Here is a 21,366-nt window from a genome sequence, read left to right as displayed (position 1 = left end):
CTCTTCTCTAGAATGTAAGCTTTAAAATATAGTTTCTTCAGACCTAGTGCAGTCAGATTGTTCTGAATGAAATATCTTGTCATTCTCTTTTTTAAAGATTACTTCCATGTTTTATGTTCTCTATGCCTTTTGTTTCTCAGTGTGTTTTCCTAGCTAGTTTCCAGTAAGTCTTCAAAAACAAGCTGTCATAAATTTATCTTTTAAAAAGTTTCTTCCTCTTTATTGGCAGTCATTGCTTGCAGATCTAGAGTGCAATATTATTTAAATCCCCTTAAATTCATTTTCCAAACTTCCTATAAAATCTCAGTGCCAGTGGGACTCTCATAGCTTCTTTCTCCTGTCTGGAGTATGATCCAGACCAGTGATCTCTTGATGCTCAAGGCATCTGTTTTGAATCATGTCTCATTCCAAACAGATGTGTAACAGCAAGACATTTGCATCCTACCAGAGGCTTATCCCGTAAAGACTAATTTCTCAATATGTATCCATAGCAGGCTCTGGCTCTGCAGGATTACCATAGCTGCTAAGAATATCTAGAGAACATCAGAGATTAGGTACTTCTATCTCCATGCAAAATTCCTTTCATCTCCATGTGACATTCTTGCTGTCCCTACCCACAGCTGGAATGGCAGGGGAGAACCATGACCAAAAAAAACCAAAAAACAAAAAAACCCAGCTGTCCTTCCAGGCAAATAGCTGCTGTTGTGTTTCTGCAACATTCTTGGCTACTGCAGTTCTCCGGTTAGTCTTTCAAGAGTGGGAGAACACAGCCAAACCTTAGCTCTGGCTGCTAGCCAAGGGGCAAGTCAGCACCAGCATGACAAAAGCAACCACAGCTTCACCTCAGCTGTAAATACAAGTGCTGGGACTTTCCCTGAGACTTTGACGGGAAGTTCTTTCACTCGGCACAGACAAGGCTTGCAACATCCCTGTGTCTTGCCTTCCCCTGGGTGCTTGCCCTGGCTTCCACTAAAGATAAATAACAGTGGGGCTGTCAGGGTTTCTGCTCCAGGCAATAGGACCTCTCTGCAGCTTCTGAGGCCTCTCTCCCCCCAGCACAAACAGCATCCCAGCTGGGAAAGCACCGGCTTGCCTGGAGGGACTGCAGCAGGTTGATCACACAGGTGAGCTTTTTGCAGATGAGATACAGGTTGCTCTCACTTCTGCAGCTGGGAATGGGAAACAGAGCAGCCAAAGAACCTGAGCAGTTCAGGTGGGCTTGAACTTAAATTTTTAAGTCTCCTGGTAAAATTTTACCCCAGCCTTTCTCCCTTCTAAAAAAAAAACAAAACAGAAAACCATGTCTCCTTGTTTTGTACTGACATTATACAACCTATTAGTCATCAAGAGCTGAAGCAAGGAAGCACTGAGGCATAGGGAAGGGTTTGTATCTGTAAAGTTAGGAAAAACTGGAACTTCTTATTAGTCAATTGGTATTCAGAAAGCTTACATAGCAGATAGCAATTTTATTTAATCTTCCAGCGGTGTTTGCTACAGTTACAGAAGTGGAGAAAGCTTCTGCAAATCAGGATTGGTCAGTGAATTTAAATGATGAAGCTAGAAAGTGAATTTTCTTTCTTAAGCCAGAGCCAAATTTCTGCTTTGAATTTTAGTAGCAAATGCAGGTACTCCAAGGGTGTTTGATTTACCCTGAATCGTAAGTTGTCCTGAATAACAGTTGCAGGTAAGGATTCTTTTCACATCTGGGTTCATGAGTATTTCATGTTTCCTCTTCCCTTTCAAGCAGCATACCAATTTTAATCTTGTTTCATGCTTTATGAGCAAGGGGCTTCATTGCTACAGAAATAAATTGATATTTCTTAAATATTGTCTCATACCAGCTCCACATTATTAATTCTTAAAACATGTGCAGTTGTCAGAAATGCCCTTCAGCTTTGATATAGCAAAATTTCATATCCCCTCTAAATCTGCAACACAAACTGTCACTCAGATTATAGGCCAATAGGCCAATTTTTTTAAGACTGTTGAGGCTTTATAAAATGATGCAATTGGTGGAAAATGATTTTTTTTTTTCCTTTATATGTGGCTTTCCCAAAGCTCCTAGATTTTTTAGTAGCAATGTTTTAGACTAGGGTGAAGTAATACTGTAACTACATACCAAAATAGTCCAACAGTCATTGAGAAATCAAGCATCCCTGTACTTTCTTTCTTCATATGGGAGTTTTCTTGTACAAATACATTAAGAATTTCTCATATTTGTACAGTTGTAGGCAGATGGCATATTTGTTTTTAAGTTACTTAGTTACATGCAGAAATGATAACTGAATAAGTGGTCTCCATTGTGTTGAGAAATTATTAGCAAAGTATGCTGTCTACATTTGTGTTTTATTTCAGAGCAGGAGCTCACTTGAGGACTGACTCTGCTGCTCTCCATCACATACCATGCTGTGTTTCACATCACAGAGCAGGCTGGGGACGTGCAATCTTGGCTTCTCTTGGGTGAAACAAAGCAATCCCACCACTAATGGAAATTAAGCTCATAGCACTAGACCAGGGCTAGTCCAAAATGAAGACTCCAGCAATGTAGCTAACAGAACCACCTTTTTTCTACCTATAAACCAAATCCCTCAAAAATACAGACAGCAGCTGAAACTGTCAGGCAGAGTAGTTATAATCTGCATATTTTAAGGCCACTTTCACTGCTTTTCAGTCTATTTTTATTAAAACCTGTTTATTTGGTAACTGCAAGATTTGAGCCAACCTATTCTCTCATTTCATTCTTAATTACAGGGCTAGCAGAGTGAAACTGCATAATTTTAAACATTTAATATTCTGTGGGACATTTTATAGATGATGGCGTTTTGACTAAATTTTTATTCTATTTTGATTTGAACATATATTGACTTTGATTTTTGAAAGCTTTTTTTTGGGAAGAAAACATTGGGATAGGTATTCGAATGTCACATTCGCAGATGCTTATTGCAGTTGGGATGTGGGGTATTTTTGACACTGCATGCTCTGGGAAAAAAAAAAAAAAAAAAAAAAAAAAAAAAGAAAAAAAGGTGTTTTTTTTCCTCCTTTAACATCATGGTTTAGACCCACATAGTCTCTTCTTTTTCAAAATTTCTCCAATATGTATTCCCCTTAGTGAAAGTATGGCCAATGAAATAGTAAATCCATTTCCTTAATGCTGTAGATGGGGCTGTGAGAAAAGGGTGAGCTCCCAAATGCCCTTGTGGAGCATTTTCTGTGCTGTGCCCACAGCTCTCTCCTCCCCCTCTCCTGCCATGGTTTGGGCAGGATGCTCCAGCAGGGCTGCAGTGGGTGGCAGCTGGGGCAGGCACAGGTTGTATCTCTGCTTCTTGGAAACAGAGGAGGAGCAGGAATAGCTGCCAGCAAAAGCATTATTTAGGGGATTGACAAAGCTGCCTCCCAGCCTCATAGATACTGCTGAGCACAGCCCTGGAGATGTGATTGCAAAGGTGGCTTCAAGCTGTCTTTACTTTACTAAACTGTTCAGGTGACCCTCTCCTGGTGGAATTCCTGGAGGAATTCTTTTATTTGGTGGTGGTGGTGTCCTGAAGGCACAGGGTCAGGCTACCAGGTTCAGAGCCTCTCTTCATGTGCTTGGCTGAGCAGCTTTATGTGTTGTGCTAGAAAAGTGCCACAGATCACACTGGTTCAGACGCAAGGCGAGGTCTAAACCTCCCCTGGAAGATGAAGATCCCGTGGCTTGCTTAGGAAAACATGAAGTTAAGATTAAATCAGGAGTGAGGACAGGTTTTCAGCTCTGGATGATTTCCCTCCGTGTGATTTTTCCTAGGTGTGGCAGCCTCACCAAGACAAATCTGAATGTGCAGGAAAAGTATTTCCATAAATAACATGATATCCCGTGAAAATGAGAGTATTAATAAAATTAATTTGAATTCTACAGCCTGGAATGCACCAGAGCTTCATATAAATTGGCACTTCAAAGGTGCTTAATTATAATAATCTGCTACAAACTGCTTGATCAATGGTGGAAGCAGCTTAGCCATCCACTTCAGACAAGTTACATCACCTGAGGACTGAGATCAAAGTGGTTTACTGTCACCAATCTATTAGTGATACCAACTATGAGAGCAAGTTTCTGTAGGCCTCTATATAAACAAGCCTTAGGTGTTAAGAAATTCAGGTGAGAGTTTGATTGCCAAAGAGCAAAGCACCATCTGGCATCACTAGAACACAGGAATGTTTGACAAAGGATTTATCTGGGGTAGTTTCATGCTACAAGGACTGTGAGGGCAGGAAATATGAAAAAAGACATCAGTACTCACAAGTGGATAATTATGCAATAGTAGTAATAGCATAAAATAGTAATGCAAGACAATGTTGCTTTGTTGTTGTGGGGTTTTTTTCCAGAAAATCCAGTTTTTCATTTTGTATTGCATTTCCTTGCTGAAGCTGCAAGAGAGGGCTACCCTACAGGAGGGAATTATTTTGTCCAATTAGGCAATTACAAAAGCAGCACGAGTCTTGTTTTGTACCTCCTGGTACCCTCTTATTTCCTTTTCAACAAAATTTAGGAAGAATACTTTGGCTTTTCATTTGTCTCTGCTCCAATATCATTCCCCAAATATCCACCTTTTCCTTCACTCCCATTGCATAGATAGGGTCTGGCATGCATCTTTCTTGCTTATTGCCTGGTCTTGAAGTGCAGAACCAGGAGGGTACCTTCTGCCTTGACCCTGCAGAGTTCACAGGCACAGGAACAGTAGATATCCAAGTGCCTTTGACTGAGACCCAGGAGCAAGCAGAGGACAGAAAACAGGGTGACCTCTTCCTGAAGGTGGCAGCTTCTGTGTAAACAGCAGAGGTTTGTAAGAGATCTTATGTAAGGTTTCCTAGGGTTCCTCTTGCAGTGGACCACGGCATGGGATAAGGCTGGATGCCCTGTGCTGAACCACAGTGGGAACGCTGTGCTCCAAAAGCAAATAGCTCCCAGGCAATGCCCTGGCAGAGAGGATTCATTCCTGCCAATGCCTGGGCTAAGAGCCAAGGTAATGACCCAGAGCTGCACACACCCATCCTGCTTGCCAGGTTAGGGAATTACCAGCAGCACCTTGGGAATCTGCAAAACATGAGCTGAACTCAAGGAGAGATCTGGATGAAGAAAAATAGCAAAAAGAGATATTTCCATTTCTCAGTCTAGGATGCTGCCCTCAACAGTTCTGCAATTTATTATTAATTTCAGATTAAAAACATGTTTTTAAATTCAAGCTTCTCAGCAGCTAATTTTCAAAGCCTGTTGCTTATGTTGTTGCTTAAGCAGTCCAAAAATCATTGAATCAGTAGCAAGGGGTAATTCATCCACCTTAAGAAAGAACAAATTTTTCCTAGATGAAAAATGCAGCAACATTTTAAACTGTCTCTTTTTCCTTTTTTATTCCTTCCTTTCTTTCTTTTTTCTTTTTACTTTTTTCCTTTTTTTTTTTCTTTTTTGTGAGGAACATGATTTATTTCCAAAAATATCAGTGTGCATCTTGTCCTGAAAGCTATGTCTCTGCAAATGCCACTTGACTGCATTCAAGTACAACAGGAAAGTGTCCAAGTCCATGTAAAAGAAAGACAGGAAACCAAGAAAAGCAAGTGAATACATTTAATGTACTTCATATTAAGTGAATAAGGGACCTGATAAAGTTTAGCTGATTCATGGTTAAATTGGTGGATAAGTGATAATGTGCATTTAAACACATTTTAGCATATACGTGTTTGTAAGCAAGTGCACAAATTAATGAACTTTCCATAATATCTGCTTAGCATCATTCCAGACGTGTTGCAAATCCATGTATATTTGTTTTGCCAAGAAAATTTTATATTCATGCTTCTTTTTCTTAAAACTTTCATCATACTCAGATTTCTGAGAGTGTAAGAGCAGGTGTTATGCAGCAAAGGGGCTTCATTTTCTTCCCACTTGTGCCAACCTGGGCCAAAAGCAAGATAACTGATAATCAACAATTACCTTATTGTAAATGAGAAGAGAGCCAGGCTGTCAGGCACTTCTATAGCTCATTATAAATACGTGCCTTGAGCTCCTGCATTTTTAGAGTTCCAAAGGTCTGGTGGTTTGGTTTTGGTTGGTTGCTGGTGTAATGCCAGCTACTTCCAGTCTCAGTGTATCTTCCTGATGGGCTTCTCAGTAAATGCATCCCAAGTAACACCCCTGGCCTTGTCCTCTCTGCCTTTTGGCAGTCCACACTGACAGTGGGTCACAACTGCAGAGCCCTTTCTCCCTTGTTTCCTTTCCTTTTAGTGGTACAGACATGCATAGCAGGGATGTACATCAAGAATTTTTTAGGGTGTCCATTATTTTAGACTGAATTCTGTGGGAAGTGCAATTTCTCTGATCATGTAGGGGTCTGTGGCGAGAGAGGGCTCCATTTTCCTTATGTTGCCTGAAAACAGGCAGCTTAATACCTTACAGAAGAGTCCTGACAAATGGACTCCTGTGACTATATACATTTAAAAGACCTAAAAATCCACAAGAAGAAATGTTACAGGAGTCATCTTCTGTGATTGGGAACAGCTTCAATCAGCACTTGAAATCAAGCAAGAAACACAAACCCCTCAGAAGCCAAGGTTCATTATTTCTAGTGTTATTTTTCAGGGAAGCAGAGCCAGTTGTTAATGTCCCAAAACGGCAGATTAGAGATGCTCAGAAGAATAGCTTCACAGTAAGAGAAGGGGTCAGCTGGAATCCAGGAGGTGCTTCTCCATGCCCAGTGGACCTGAGAACGTGTCTTTCAAAGTCTCAGGCCATCTCCTGGGCCAGCTGGGGTAAATGCAGTGCCCCTTGTGCTGTAGGCAGGTCTGTCTCTCCTTCTCACCCTTGCTGACCTTCAGGCGTCTTATGAAATATTTTCATTCTCTTTGCACTTGACTAGGCTGGATTAAAGCTTAATACCTACACATTTCAGAACAGTACAGCAGCCCTGAAAAGACTGCAGAAATTACTCAAGTTGTAGCTGGTCTTACATGTTTATGAGAGCAGCTGGAGGTGGTGAGATTTCCAGCCCTCTCAGTACTTTGCTATGATTTAGGCAACATTAAGCACATCTATTTAGGCCTATACTTCATCTGTTTGAAGAGCCTCCAGGCAGCTTTAGTGTTCTCCTGATAAAAAGTGAAGATGTGGGAAATGCAATGTCCTCTGTAGGAGGATTTATTGGTTCAAACAATTACTTCTTATCAGCTTTGTCAAAACTTGGAGCCTAGGATTTTCTGCTCAGAAGAACAGCAGATATTAATTTGCTTGAAAGAAAATGCATAAATAATTTGTTGTAATATGTTTGTTCGGAGCTATTCTGCTATTTTCTTTATGTGTTTAAGTACTGGATTAATCATGGGAGAGTAGTTTAGCCTCATGGTTTTCAGTTTTAGGTGTATCAAGCAAAAGAAAATGCAGTTTAGAATTTAGGGCAGATTTGGTTCTATAGCTGTCAGCTTACAAGAAACAGTATCTCTAATACAGTGCTTTCTTTCTCTCTCTGTAGGAATGGTAAAATGAAATTTTAAGTAAATGAGACTGCCTAAGAGCAGTGTACATGTCTTTCTGAGGAGAGATTTTAAATCACATTTTGTCTGTTTTCCAAGCTACAGCAGCATTAGTAAATATTATGGCCATGTGAAACAGTTCCTAAAGATAGTTCCAAGGCTGCAGTATTACATATAGAAGAATGAAGTATTAATTACTCCCTTTTTCTGTTATGTTTAATGGGCTGCTATATGTAATTTTAGTGAATTAGGGCACTTTTGTCTAATATAGACCTTTTGATCATAGATGACAAGACAAAGCAGGATTCCCATTTACTAAACAAAAAGAAAACCAAAAACCAAACAAAACCACAAACAAACAAACAACAACAATATAGTTGGGGATGACTTCTTCTTTCCAGTACATGCAATACACAGTACGACAATAATAAGATTTAACTTGAAATGAGAATTCTTGAAAGAAATTCTTTAACTTTAGAGAACTGGACAGTATGGGAAACTAAAAATTACCCATGAAACAAGTATTACTACAAAAAAAAAAAAAAAAGTACTCATTTATTTATTTGGTTGAAATTCACCAGAACCAGAAGTACCCAGAGCTGAAAGCAAAAAAAATGAAAAAAGATACTTAACATGAAAAAACAACAAACAAACAAACAAAACAAAACAAAAACAAAAAAAAACCCCTCCTGCCAATTCCACTGCCTTTGATACTCTTGGTTGGTGGCATTGTTCTTCATTGCCAGTAGTTTGAGTACATGCCATTAGCATGGTGACAAAGCCCCATGGTTCCCATGAGGGCAGCCCACCCATGACTGTGAAGGATGTGTGTTTATCAGGTAAGCAAGGATCAGGTGTACACAGAGGAAGAAGGGGAAGCAAACCTGATTGAACCTGCTTGGTTTGTTCAAAGGGCAAGACATGGGACACCTCCAAAGGGTTTATTTTCACCAGTTAGACCATAAATGCCAATTCAAGATCAATTTACAGTCGTTCAGCAGGCTTAAGACATGTAATCATGTCAAGTCAAACAGCATGCTGGCCTTTCTCTCCCTAGTGGTGGTGAGAATCAAGTTTCAAAGTCTTTTGGAAGAAACAGGCTCTGAATTGCTTTTGGTCACAAGTTGCAATGTGCTCATCCCTGCCTGTGTGGTTCAAACTTTGAAAACAAGTTATTGAATCCATGTGGAGAGCTGCATGTTTTCAGGTGCTTACTGACCACAGAGATACAGAGCTTTGTTTGAAAAAGACCTTTAGCAGAGACTTGAGGGCTTGCACAAGTGGATACTGGGTGAGACTCTTCAGCTGATCTTTGCTTTAATGACAATGAGAGACTTAGGAAAAAAGAAAACAGAAACAGGATTCCCTCTGCATTAAAAGAGCAGTGGAGTTAAGGTGAGATGTAAGAAGTCAAGTCAACAGGTTAAAATGAGTTCTACAGGAGGGAATAGTCTGAACCCAAACCACTTATCCCATATGTCCAGGTTTTACTTCTGTAAAAGCAGAAGTCAACACCAAAGATTCATGAACCTGAGGGAAGAATTAACTTTGTCATGCAGCAGGATGCTACCGGAGTTCAGCTGTGCAATGAACTAAGTTGAACAAGCTTGAAAGTGCCAAGCCAAGTGTCATAGAAAAATAACCCCTTTGGAAACTGGAGAAATGAGCTCTTTCTAGATAGGTGAATCTAGAAAACAGACTGCTCATATGGATATTCTAGTACCTGCATGACTGGAATATGCAGTTAATACTGCTAGCATGATTAATGTATGACCATATATGAATTCACAAAGATGAATCTACCCTCAGCATGCTGCATAATCGTCCAGATTTATTATGTCAGGACCTTTATTTGCCTCCAGAATGTCAACTAGAACAATGGGAAGCTGCTCCAGAGAGGACACGCTCATGCCAAGTGCTGTTTATTATTTGCACAGTGGAACACAGCCCCTGCTGTTATGTTCAAGGGAGCAGCGGTCCAAGGATTTAGTTTACACAGGAAGAGGCCCTTTGTGGGCCTTCATTCTTTAAAGTTAGGATCCCATAATATCTGCTCTGCATGTAAACTTTATTACTACTTTTGGGGTTATAATTTTTGCAATGATATTAAAAAGAAAATAATTTGACATTTGTTGTAAATCTTGAAAAGTAGTTCCTACCTTAGACAACACCATAACCTACCTGTGGTTACTACACACCTATTAACCACATATTGTGGTTATGACCACCTACCTGTGCTGGTCATTAACTCCCTTCTTATTCTACTTATAAACCTTTCTTTTACATGGCTAGGGATCAAATTCCTGATAATGTTTTGGGCATTTATCTTCTCATAGTCCTCATATCCTACTTCATCTTCTAAACTTTTGTGCTGAATAATAATATAAAATAATATAGACTCAATAGAAGGTTTTAGAAACTGAAAGAGAGGTAAATGCAGAGGTTCTGTCATCACTGGGAGCCACCACAGGCCACCAGATAAGAGCAAGTGCTCAAAAATCGATTTGTCCACCTACCAGAATAATAAGCAAAGTATACTGGATTAGGAAGGTGGGGAGGTGATAGAAGTAGAATTTGGGAGGGAAATTAATTCAGAAGATCTGGCAGCTCCTTAAAGAAACTATGTTAAAAGGAGAGACAAAAAGATTGCAATGCAGAGCAAGGACTGTAGTAAACCAGCGGTGTGGCTGGAGCTGTGAGTTCTTCAGAAACTTCAGACTCCAACAGCATACATAAATCAAAATTTATGGACAAGCACAGCTGAATAGTACTAACATGCTGATAAGATTTGAAAAGTCACAGCAAAAAAATAAATCTAATTAGTATGGTACCTCTAGAATAAGAAGAAGTTTCCTGTAAAAACATAAACTGTTAAAAGAAAATCAAGGAGAGAATTGATCCACTACTCAACTGAGAGAAAGCTATTGACTAATGACTCCAAGAAAACCAGCTCTGAAATGCCTATTTTGCTCTTCCTTTACTGGAAGAGTCAACCATAATAACAGGGTCTATATCAGTAGCAGAGAGCTGAAAATTCTAGCTAGATGATAGAAAAAAGAGATTAGGCTGTGCTCAAGGTGAGTTAAATGACCTGAGATCAGTGAGGCTGATGGAATTCACCTCACATTGTTCAGGGCATAACTGAAGCATTTCCACAGCCATCAATAACAATCTTTAAGAACTGTGTGAAAGAGGTAACGTTTTAAAAGACTGGAAAGGCAAGAATAACAGCTATCTTCAAAAGCAAGAAGAAAGAGGAGGTGCAGAATTATGGCCCAATCCACTTAACTACAATTCTCAAGCAAATAGAGGAAGAAATAGAAGATAAGAAAGAAACAGGTTATAGGCATATGGATTAATCAAGAACAAATCATTCCAAACCAGCCTCATTTCCTCTTTTAGCAGGATAAAAGGCCTTGTGAATGACAGAGGCTATACAACTTGACATGAGTGAAGTTTTTAGTATGGCAAGTGTTAGACAAGGTTTTCAAAGTATAATAGGATAATGCAGCCTAGTTGAGATTAATATAAGGTAGATCCTGCAGAACTATGGGAAGGATCATTTTCCTTCTTTCAGTTAATCATTGTCAAAATGGAAGACCACATTTACAGTAGATATACAAGGGTTTCCTCCTGGAAAAAAGTACTGTTCCAGAATTTCATCAAATGGAGTAGATGCCAGAATAGACACTATGCTTGTCAAAGCTGTCAATCTGACAAAGTGGAAAAGGGGTGCAAGCACATTAAAGGACAGGCTTAGAAATCAAAACAACCTTTAAAAATTGAAGCTACAATTTGAAAAAATATGGTGATATTCAACAGGGACAAGTGCATGACAGCTCTAAGTCAAAAAACACCACAGAAATCAGGGATGAAGCAAGCAGCATGGGAGCCACCAAATTAAAGGACTGGGTCTAACAGGATGCATTTACAGTAGAATTTAAGTTCTGATTGGATGTAGAAGCAGAACACCACTTTTCAAGCTTTGCTTTACACCACAGAGTTCTTTTAGGGCCTATGAAACTAGATTTCTTTCCATGAAAGCTGAGCCAGACATGCTTTAGGTGTACCCCAATGCACTGCAGCTACTAATGTGCACTCAGGCTGCAATACTAGACCAAAGCTACTGGAAATCTCTGACACATGGATAGTCTGAACATCATGTCCAGCTACTTCACTCCACATCATGGTTTCCAATTGCCACACCCCACTTGTTAAAGTACTCAGAGCCTCAATGCACCACAAGCTGACTATGAATCAGCTGTGTTGGAAATGAGAGAAGTGTGACAGCAGGATGATGTGTTGTCCATGAGGCAAGTGAAGCAATCCTTTTCTGTCTCGTAAGATCTTAGCAAAAGTACTGCATCAGTTTTAGCTCCATACTTTTAATTAAAACTTGGAGCAGTTTAGCTGAGAAAGATCAGAAGAAAGCATGAGAAAGATGACTACTCAGAAGCATGAGTTGCAGGGGAAGATCTGGAGTTGTTTTATCTAGAGAAGAAAATGGTGAAATGGTAACAACTTTTGTCTCCAACAACTGCTGCTGAAAAGAGGTGGATAAATTAACACCTGTGTCTACTGTGGAGGAGGTGATTTAGATTACACATAGGAAAATCTGCCTATTAGTATGGTTGAGAAAGCAGTAAGTGAGGAAGACTTCAGGTTCCACAACACAGGGCGGTTTTACAAACAGGTTAGATAAACATGCATCTGTCAGACTTGGTTTAAACATAGTTCTTCCTGCTTTAGGGAGGGAGACAGACTAGATAATCTCTTGAGATTGTTACCAGAATTATTTGTTTTGCTTCTTTTTAAAATGTAGATAGTAAAATGTAAATAGTAAAATATAAATAGTAAAATTCCACCGTCCTGCTCCTTTTGTCTTGCCTTTCTAACTTTTGAATCATTCCACTGACCTCCCATCTGCCATTTCATGTTACATCTTTCTGTTCTTTCCATTATCCATCCCAGTCTACAGCAGTCACATCTTTGCCTTTCTGCTTTTGGCACTGTACTTCATCTGTAGCACTGCTAAGAAATCCCTCCCTTCTCCCATGAGCAAAGCAATGTGCCTGTCTTCATTCACATTCCTGCATAATCAAAGTATTTACACATCACTGCTGAACTAAACATTGCACCTTCATCCAGTTCCCATAGTGTTTATGCAGCAGGTAGAAAAAAAGTCTTGCAGTTAGCTTTTTTTTCTTTCAGCACCTCCTTTTATGATTACTGACCAAGTAAAATGAGACATTACCACCATTTTCCTTAAAATAGGATAACTCTATCCTGTATAAGAATACAGCAACAATGCAGAAGAGAAATGACACAGTTAATCATTACAGAAGCTTATGTGGATTATTTTACAAATAACAAAAGGCATCAGTAGTGCTCTAATATTTGGGGAATGGATATAAGCTAAAATATTATGTATGGATATAAATCTCTGTGGCTTTTTCTCAGATAACATGCAGCTACATATATAAAAGAACAGATAATGTTTACAACATGGTTTTTGCTGGTATTTCTGCTTTGCTCTGGTGCTTTAATTGCACTCAGCACGACCTATGGGCATGGAGCAGACGCCCACTGACACCAGCTGCTTCCTGAGACCCCAGTGTCAGCCTTAGGGCTGGTTTCTCAAGCACCAGACTGGCCTTGTGTCCTTTGTGAGGTATTTCTGCTTCTAATCTTTCACACTGGTGCATGACAATATAACACCTTGTTTTATAGAAAATTAATATCTTCTCACATTGCAGCTATCTCTGTCAGGGACTGTGAGAAGCCATTTTCTCTCTCTTGACTTTACACCCACCTGATTGCCATCAGAGGCTGCATTTTCTTCAAACACACACAGCAAAGCCCAAATTTATCTATAGTCTATGTGCTCATAATCTACTACCTCATAATCTCCAGAAATCCACTGCAAAGCCCACAACCTTCTCTTAGTTCAACAACAGCCAGCTGGCATGAAGGCATATTGAAGGGAAGAAAAAAAAAACATTTGATGGTGAAAATTAATTTAATTCCTGTCTGTGTCAGAAGGAGTCATGGTTCAGAAGGCCTGGGATTTAAATGCAAACTTGCCTTGTCCTACATGTGATATTCAGAAGCAGCAGATTCACTATTAAATTTATATTAGTCTGACAAGATACTCAATTTCTTACAAAAATCACTGGTATGTATCTAATATATAATGTATACCATCACAACAGCTATGGGCATCCCTATTTAGTAATTCTTGAAAAGAAAAGGTAAATTCTGCTTCCCTTATTCAAGACAATTGTCTCCCTTTTTAAAAATGGTATTAAGGTAAATTAGGCCATCAGTATGAAAGGCACTTTTGACTCTCTTTAGCTTTCTATGGAAAAATATTCATGGCTTTGTACAAGTCCCTTTACATCTTAGACAGTGCTCCCAGAAACTGTGTTTAGAAGAAAATAATGTTCCTTACATTGCTTTTTCTTTTCATCTTCCTCTTTTTCTCTTTTCTGGCAAGATAAGCTCAGAATTCACAACCAAATAAGATGTTCAGTGTTAGTGAACAACAGAAGCAATTTACAGATTTATTTCTTGATAATGGATCCATTTCTATATTACATATTTTTATAATCTCAAATAAAATATAACTTTAACTGAGCTACTAAATATTACTTGCTAACATCCTTTTCAGTTTTGATTTTTTCCAGTTTTTCTTTGAATAGGAGAGTGATTTGCATAGATCATTCCACAATAACAATGATTTCTTGAGGGCAAATACAAAAATTTTTAACTGGACAATCATGTTACAAATAAGCTTTAGTTTTCATTGCAGATAGGAGCCTACTTGATAAAAAAGAAAAATTAAGAAAGGAAACGTGTCTTATTAGATACTGACTTGAAGCATTTATTAATATTACATAGGCAGTTCTTCTGTTCTTTTTGAAATACAGACTATCCTCCAAAAGGAATTTTATAGCTTTAGTCACATCCACATGGGACAGTAATAAAGCCCTCAGAGAATTATTTTAAAATATGTCAAAGGATTTTGCATTTGTATGCATGTGTCAGAGCACACAGATATGCAAGAGAGATTCTGATGGGTCATTTTGAGGGTCAGTTTTCATGCTTGCTGTGTTCCTTGATGAGGAACCCAAAGCCCAGCTGGGTAGCTGGGAGTGCAGCTTCAGGGTCAACACAATGCTCCTGTGGGACCTGCAGAGTCACACAGCACACAGACCCTTGAGCCCTTCTTGGCCTGAATTGGTTGGGTCTAGCTAATGCATTTTTTTCATGCATTTTTTTTCCTGTGAATTGGAAAAACTTAGTTATTCCCCCCCAGGACTTGAGTCAGGTCTGCAAATCAAGTGGCTGCTCTACGTATGGAATTGCTGGGCAGTCCATGGGAGAGGTCTTCCAAGTTCTCCTGTTGGGGGTCTTCCTTCAGGCTTTAGGTCTTCTGGTCTGAGTTCACCTCTTGTAAAGTGAGGACAACAACCTGAGGGCCCACTGCGAGACCTTTGGAGCAGACTTTTTTCATTCTGTATTTGTATCATGGGTCTCACACTGCAAGTACAGAGCGTACATACTGCTGTGGCATGGATAATACATTAAAGACTTTGAAGCTTTCAGGTAGAGTGATAAAGGATAGATAAAAACCTCAAAGAGAATTTTACTGTGAGTACTATATAAATGTCAAAAATAAATGTTCAACATGAAACATTCCAATTCCACTGTCCAAATGCTTTAAGGGACATTCTTCAGAAAACTGAAGAACAATAATCAAACAAACTGGCACTGACTAGTCGTATTAAGGATATACTGAGGACAACAGATAGGTTTGTAGCTATCTTTTTTAGTATCCCTTTTCAAGAATTTTACAAAAGACCTTTCAGATTCTAGTCTGATTGGCAACACACTCCTCTTCAATATTTTTCTATAGCATAAATAAACAGAAATTGCTCTCTGTGCACTTGTGTCCTTTCCTTCTGCTTTCCCTTTGAGAGAAGAAAACAGCAACATTTCAGCTGAATGTTAAAATCCATAAGATTAATAGAGACAAGGGTGTAATAAGAGATGGAGAGAACTGTTACTTTAAAACTGTGTTGAAATCATCTGAGTGTGTAATCAGATGAGTGTGCAGGAAGCATGTTAAGAGGCAAGAAAACTCTGATATTTATTCTGTACAGCCAGAGTGGATGCTAACTTTTCATTTTCAAGAGACTGATGTTTTGCTTAGGTTCTTCTTATTACTTTTTTTTTAACAGATGAATAAAAATTCTTCCAACATGATGGCTTTGGCTCCTAACACCTCTAACAAAAGAGAGACAGTGTGCATATTTGGAACTGGAGATTTTGGAAGAGCTCTGGGGTGTAAAATGATTCAGGCTGGCTACCCTGTCGTGTATGGAAGCCGGAGCAGACAGACATCCAGCCTGATTCCTAAGGATGCAGAGGTGTTGAGCCACACAGAGGCAGCACAGAAAGCTGCCATCATCATTATAGCAATCCAGAGGCAACACTACAACTTCCTTACACCACTAGCAGATGTTCTCCATGGGAAAGTCTTGGTGGACATAAGCAACAACTTAAAGTTAAACCAGTACCCCGAATCCAATGCAGAGTACTTGGCTCAGCTGGTGCCTGGAGCTAAGGTTGTGAAAGCCTTTAACACCGTGTCAGCCTGGGCCTTGCAGTCGGGCACACTGGATGCAAGCAGGCAGGTAAGAGCAACAGGGGGGTCCTGTGTCACAGGGACCTAGGAATCAGACATATGGGAATTGAATCATATAGGGTTGAGGTGGTATTTTTCCTATAATGACCCATTTCAAATTAAATGTGAGCTCAAATTTACTTTTGCCATATAATAAGGCATGAAAAGGAGTATCAATAGCTTGATAGAGAAACACTAGATAGCATTAGAGAAGCAAGGAAAGAAAGACAGAAGACCAGGGAGCACTGAACTGAGCATAGAAAGCACCCAAGGACTGTTGTAGGAGCAACTGAAAGTTTTGCTCCTATTTATTCCTGTAAAATCTTGTGCTTGCAAACTGCTTGCGGGTCTTCAGTAGAGTATGTCAAGATTTTGAGGCAAAGCCTTGTACTGTGTCACACATTGTTCTTTTCAGATACAAAATTTTGCCACTTTAAACATTCTCCTTCCCCAAAGAAAAGATTCACGTTCTTAGTTCTGGGACTTGCTGGCCAAGAAAGTATCTGAAGACTATTTTTTGCTTTATAAATTAAGGCCAGCAGGGAAGTCAGTAAGTAGTGTAGGAATTTTCTGCTCATCATCCATATCCAGGTAGGACATCAGAAGAAAATGTGACAAAAGTCTGTCTAAATAAAACCTATGTTTGTTTTTGTCTGCAGGTGTTTGTCTGTGGAGATGACATGGAAGCTAAACAAATGGTGATGGATATTGTTCGTGCAGTGGGTCTCACTCCACTGGATCAGGGATCCCTCTTGGCTGCTCAGGAAATAGAAAATTACCCTCTGCAGCTCTTTCCAATGTGGAAGTTTCCAATCCTATTGTCCCTTGGCCTAGTCACATTCTTCTTCTTCTACTGTTTGACTCGTGACGTAATTTACACTTACATTTATGAAAAGAAAGACTTTTCATTCTTTATTGCAATTTCCATCCCAAACCGGATCTGCCCTACATTGGCACTCACCCTTCTTTCCTTGGTTTATCTTCCTGGTGTGCTTGCTGCAATTATTCAGTTATACAGAGGTACCAAATACCGCCGATTCCCAGACTGGCTGGACAAATGGATGCTGTGTAGGAAACAGCTTGGATTAGTAGCCTTGGCATTTGCTTTTCTGCATGCTGTGTACACCCTAATTATCCCAATTCGCTCTTTCGTAAGATGGAGGATCAGCAGCCAAACCATCTCTCAGGTAAGTTTTGCTCTAGGTCTTCCTTTCTTCTGGTGCTGTTACAAACACCACCTCCTGTCTTTAGCTTCAGGAATCCATGTGGATGGTCTAATGTTCTTTAAAATATGGTTACTTTCATGGTTTTTTTGTTCCTTTTAACCAATGGTATATCCAAACATTGTTGACATTGTGTTGAGTTGAGAGGATTTCTGGTCACAGTCTTCCTTTTAGATATTTCAAATAGTAAGAAAATAAGCAGGGAAAACGTAAATGCAAGAGTAATTTAAAGACATGCACTTTCCTATTTCTCCTTTAAGGATGACACATGTTTTCACCTTAAAAATCACAGATATTTGACTTTTTGACCTTCTTTAACAAGTGAGGAACACATACCTCTCCTCAAGGTCTACAGCAGTGTAAAATATGCACGACAATTCTAGGTACATGGAATCCATATGTAATATAATGTCTTTTCTGCTGTTTCACAGGCATTAAAAGTAAATCTCTGATGATTTCCAGAAAGTAAATATATAATATTTATACCCTCATTAACATAAAGGATATTTTTTCTGCCTATTGGTCCTAAAACTGCTATCACTAAGATATACCTGGTCTTCTTTTATTCAGGCACTGAACAATAAAACAGAGCCACTTGACACCACAAATGCATGGATTAGTGACTCTTATTTGGCTTTGGGGATTTTAGGATTTTTTTTATTTGTTCTTCTGGGAATAACATCCTTGCCTTCAGTCAGCAACAATGTCAACTGGCAAGAATTTCGATTTGTACAGGTAAGAAAAAGACTTATTAAAAAAATCTTCTTCCCTTATTATTTATGACCGCAGGCAGGTTTACTGGAGACTTAGGGCTTTCCTGCATTAGTATCTCCAGATGTGATGTGTCCACTATCCACCGTCACACAGTGAAAAAAAAATCTACACAGCTATGCAGTTCACCTGTAAAAAAATAAAGCTGCTCTGATAGCTGCTTGTGGTGCAAGTGGGGCTACTGCAGTAACATGAGAAAATCAGGAAGATGTGAGCTCCTAAATGACAAACAGAAAGCTGAAATTGTGGAATTAGCAAATCTTGCGATCATAGTAAGTCACAAAATATTTAGCCATTTCTTGTTTGTTCAAAAGATAATTCAGTTAAAATTGGTGTGAAAAATGACCTTATAACTCCCATCAAGTCATTGCCAAGCATCTAAAGAGAATCTGGGGTTTCTGCGGGCTCTAAGAACTGCTGTGCCTATAAACAGGCTGCCCCTGGTAACACAATAATCTCAGCCTCCAGTTTGAAGGAAGCTTGGTGCAAATGGCTGTGCTTCTGCAGGAGCTGGGCTGGAAGGGAAGGGGAGGCAGGAGCAGGGGATATCACTATCAATGAATGGTTTATCGGGGCCAAAAACCAGCACAATATGGTAGTTCTGGATGGATTAGCACTAGAGCATACAGAAAGAAGCTTGAATGTCTTCCCTGAATTTCAGCTTTGTCTCTGCATTTTCACAAATATCACAAATATTTTCACCAACCACTAGGTAGTATGTGTGAGCTAACAAAAGCTATCAGGATTGTTGATGGAGAAAAAAAGAAATAACAGAGCAAAAACAGTGCAGAATTTTGCTTCACCAAGATACATTTGAATGTCTCTTTGTTTTTTAAAAAAAAAGAAGACCCTATAAAAAAGTTTCATTTCAGCAGTCCCCAATTAGTCACAAAGTTGATATATTCCACAAAGCTTAATGTGTCCCATAACTTGCTTATGTTCTCGTTAACTTACTGTTTTAACCTCCACTTATTTTGTTCTTTCCTTTGCTCTCTCCTAGTCCAAACTGGGATATCTGACACTGATTTTGTGCACAGCACACACATTGGTTTATGGTGGAAAATGGTTCCTGAGCCCATCATCATACAGATGGTATCTTCCAAGTGCCTATATGCTCTCCCTCATTGTTCCATGCATTGTACTGGTTGTTAAATTTGTGCTGATATTTCCTTGCCTAGACAAACCTCTCACAAGAATTCGACAGGGCTGGGAGAGGAATCCCCAATACTCAGAACAGTCCAATTACATCATAAATAAGTCTGCTGTATAATTAGACTAACCTGCAATATCAAAAAGAAGCAAAAAAAATATGAAGGCACATCAAAATGAAGTCCTGAGCCTCCTTTATCTGGAGAGTGAGAGAAAAAGTGAAAAACTTGGCCAGGCCCTGAGTAAAGTAAAGCCACCTCAATGACAAGGTTAAAATAAAAATTAAATAAGGTCATTGAGTTCCTGAACCCTAGGGATGCTTTCACACAGGCGTAGGCCCTCTCTTTTGCTCAGTATTTTTCCCCTTCCCTGGTCACCCTTGATTCCTAAGACGGATATGAGAGAGGGAAGTGGTGCTCCATATCCCTCTCTTGTTCCAAACCTTCTCCAAGGCAGGACAGAACCAGAGCAACCTTTGGTGTTAGATGGCACCTGCTCTTATTCTTAATCCTGCCCATTGGCACTCAGGTCTACATGCACCTACACACATCCACACAGATCCCATAGAATATCCTATAGAATAGGTGCAGGATGAGGAAGAACTCTCCTCCTTCCAGCATTAGTTTATCCTCAATTAATATCTGATCGAAAAAAAGACCTATGGTCATACCCTAGACATAGCTGAGTAAGATTTGTTTGGTTTGTGTACAGGAAGCCTAATGTTCAAATGGTATGGGACAAGGATGACTGAATCCATGCTTGTAGTTTTCTACCAGACACTCAGGTGTCAAGGGAATGGAGAAAAGAACAAAATGGCAGAAAGTTGTGAGATGTGCTCACAAGCCTAAGCTTCAAACCTGTAGGCAAAAAGTGGTCAGTAATTTTTTGTGTGTAAGCAGTGAGTTGTAAGGAAAGAAACTAAAGGGAAATCCTATATATCAGGGGGTTGTATTATCTGTCATTATTGTATTTCATGAAGAGAATATGTTGATTTTCCAAAATAAATCTTTGAATGCAATATCACATATATTCTATGAAAATATACATAAATTCACCACAATAAAGATTGGTTTTTTTAATAGTGTTGGACTCTGTTATAATTTCTGGAACCAGCTGGTACAATGAAGCTGCTGTTATGCTCAGTTGCACAAAGGTGTCGGAAGGCCTTGGGGCAAGGAATAAATGGGATTAGTCAGCTGCTTAGGCTCCTTGAATGCTCACATAAGCAGATCTTTGCCTAGTCATCAAAGTGGGCTGAGAATGTTGTGGAAAAACAGGATCCAGCTGGGATGGTGACCTCCTTTTAAATTGCAAACAGAGGACCTGACAGTCTTCACATTGGAGAACAAAGAAAAGGCAAAATGTGGTGGGTTTTTTTATAGAAAGAATTGCTTGCTATCTTTTATCTCTCCGGAGTTCCCCTCCCTGTCCATACAGAAGATAAATACCCACGAACATGAAAGTATGAGCATGCTAACTAGCATAGTTAACTGAACATTTAAACAAGTTCTATCAAGCATTTAAAAAAAAGAAAAAAAAAAAGAAAAAACCCACCAAAAAGCCCCCTATCTAAAAAAGCCTATGTGAATTATAATTTTCAAAACATTTCTCAGCAATGAAGTGGTTTTAGTTCTGGACATATATCCTCTTTTCCCATAAAGAACGTATTTATACTATCTGAAGGAATGGTAAAGGAGTCTGGGATATCAGCAATTGGTTGAACCAGATATCTTGGAAAAAATTCTGGCACCAAGTACACTTACTAACCAGCGCTGGTGCATACATCATGCTGGGCCTATCACTAGCTTACATGCCTACATTAATATAATACAGGAATTTTCCTTATCTGTCCCATGATGAAGTGGTACTCCATTCCAAACTTCTTTCAAAGATTTTCCACATTAATTCATTATTATGTACTGCAGAAGGGATCTGGTATGGCCTCAAAGGGCCTAAATGACAACATTATTGTGAGGATGCTGATAACACCACTACATAATTCTCCAGAGAAGAAGAGAGGCAGAAGCAGCAGTGAGAGGA

At 39.3% G+C, this 21,366-nt stretch overlaps 1 protein-coding gene across 1 annotated transcript; it reads left to right on the top strand.

Moving 5' to 3' along the window:
- Window positions 1-889: 889 nt before the first annotated feature.
- On the top strand, window positions 890-20,407 carry STEAP4 (STEAP4 metalloreductase). The gene is made up of 5 exons (XM_071735187.1): window positions 890-1,124; window positions 15,738-16,193; window positions 16,843-17,370; window positions 17,977-18,141; window positions 19,178-20,407. The coding sequence occupies exons 2-5, from the start codon at window positions 15,738-15,740 to the stop codon at window positions 19,445-19,447; spliced, it is 1,419 nt and encodes a 472-aa protein (XP_071591288.1). The 5' UTR covers window positions 890-1,124; the 3' UTR covers window positions 19,448-20,407.
- The last annotated feature ends 959 nt before the right edge of the window (window positions 20,408-21,366 follow it).

This window comes from Heliangelus exortis, chromosome 2 (assembly GCF_036169615.1).
Source record: "Heliangelus exortis chromosome 2, bHelExo1.hap1, whole genome shotgun sequence".
NCBI classification, from domain to species: domain Eukaryota; kingdom Metazoa; phylum Chordata; class Aves; order Apodiformes; family Trochilidae; genus Heliangelus; species Heliangelus exortis.
The sequence above is the reverse complement of the archived record's forward strand: the minus strand, read 5'-3'. Positions and strand labels throughout refer to the sequence as shown.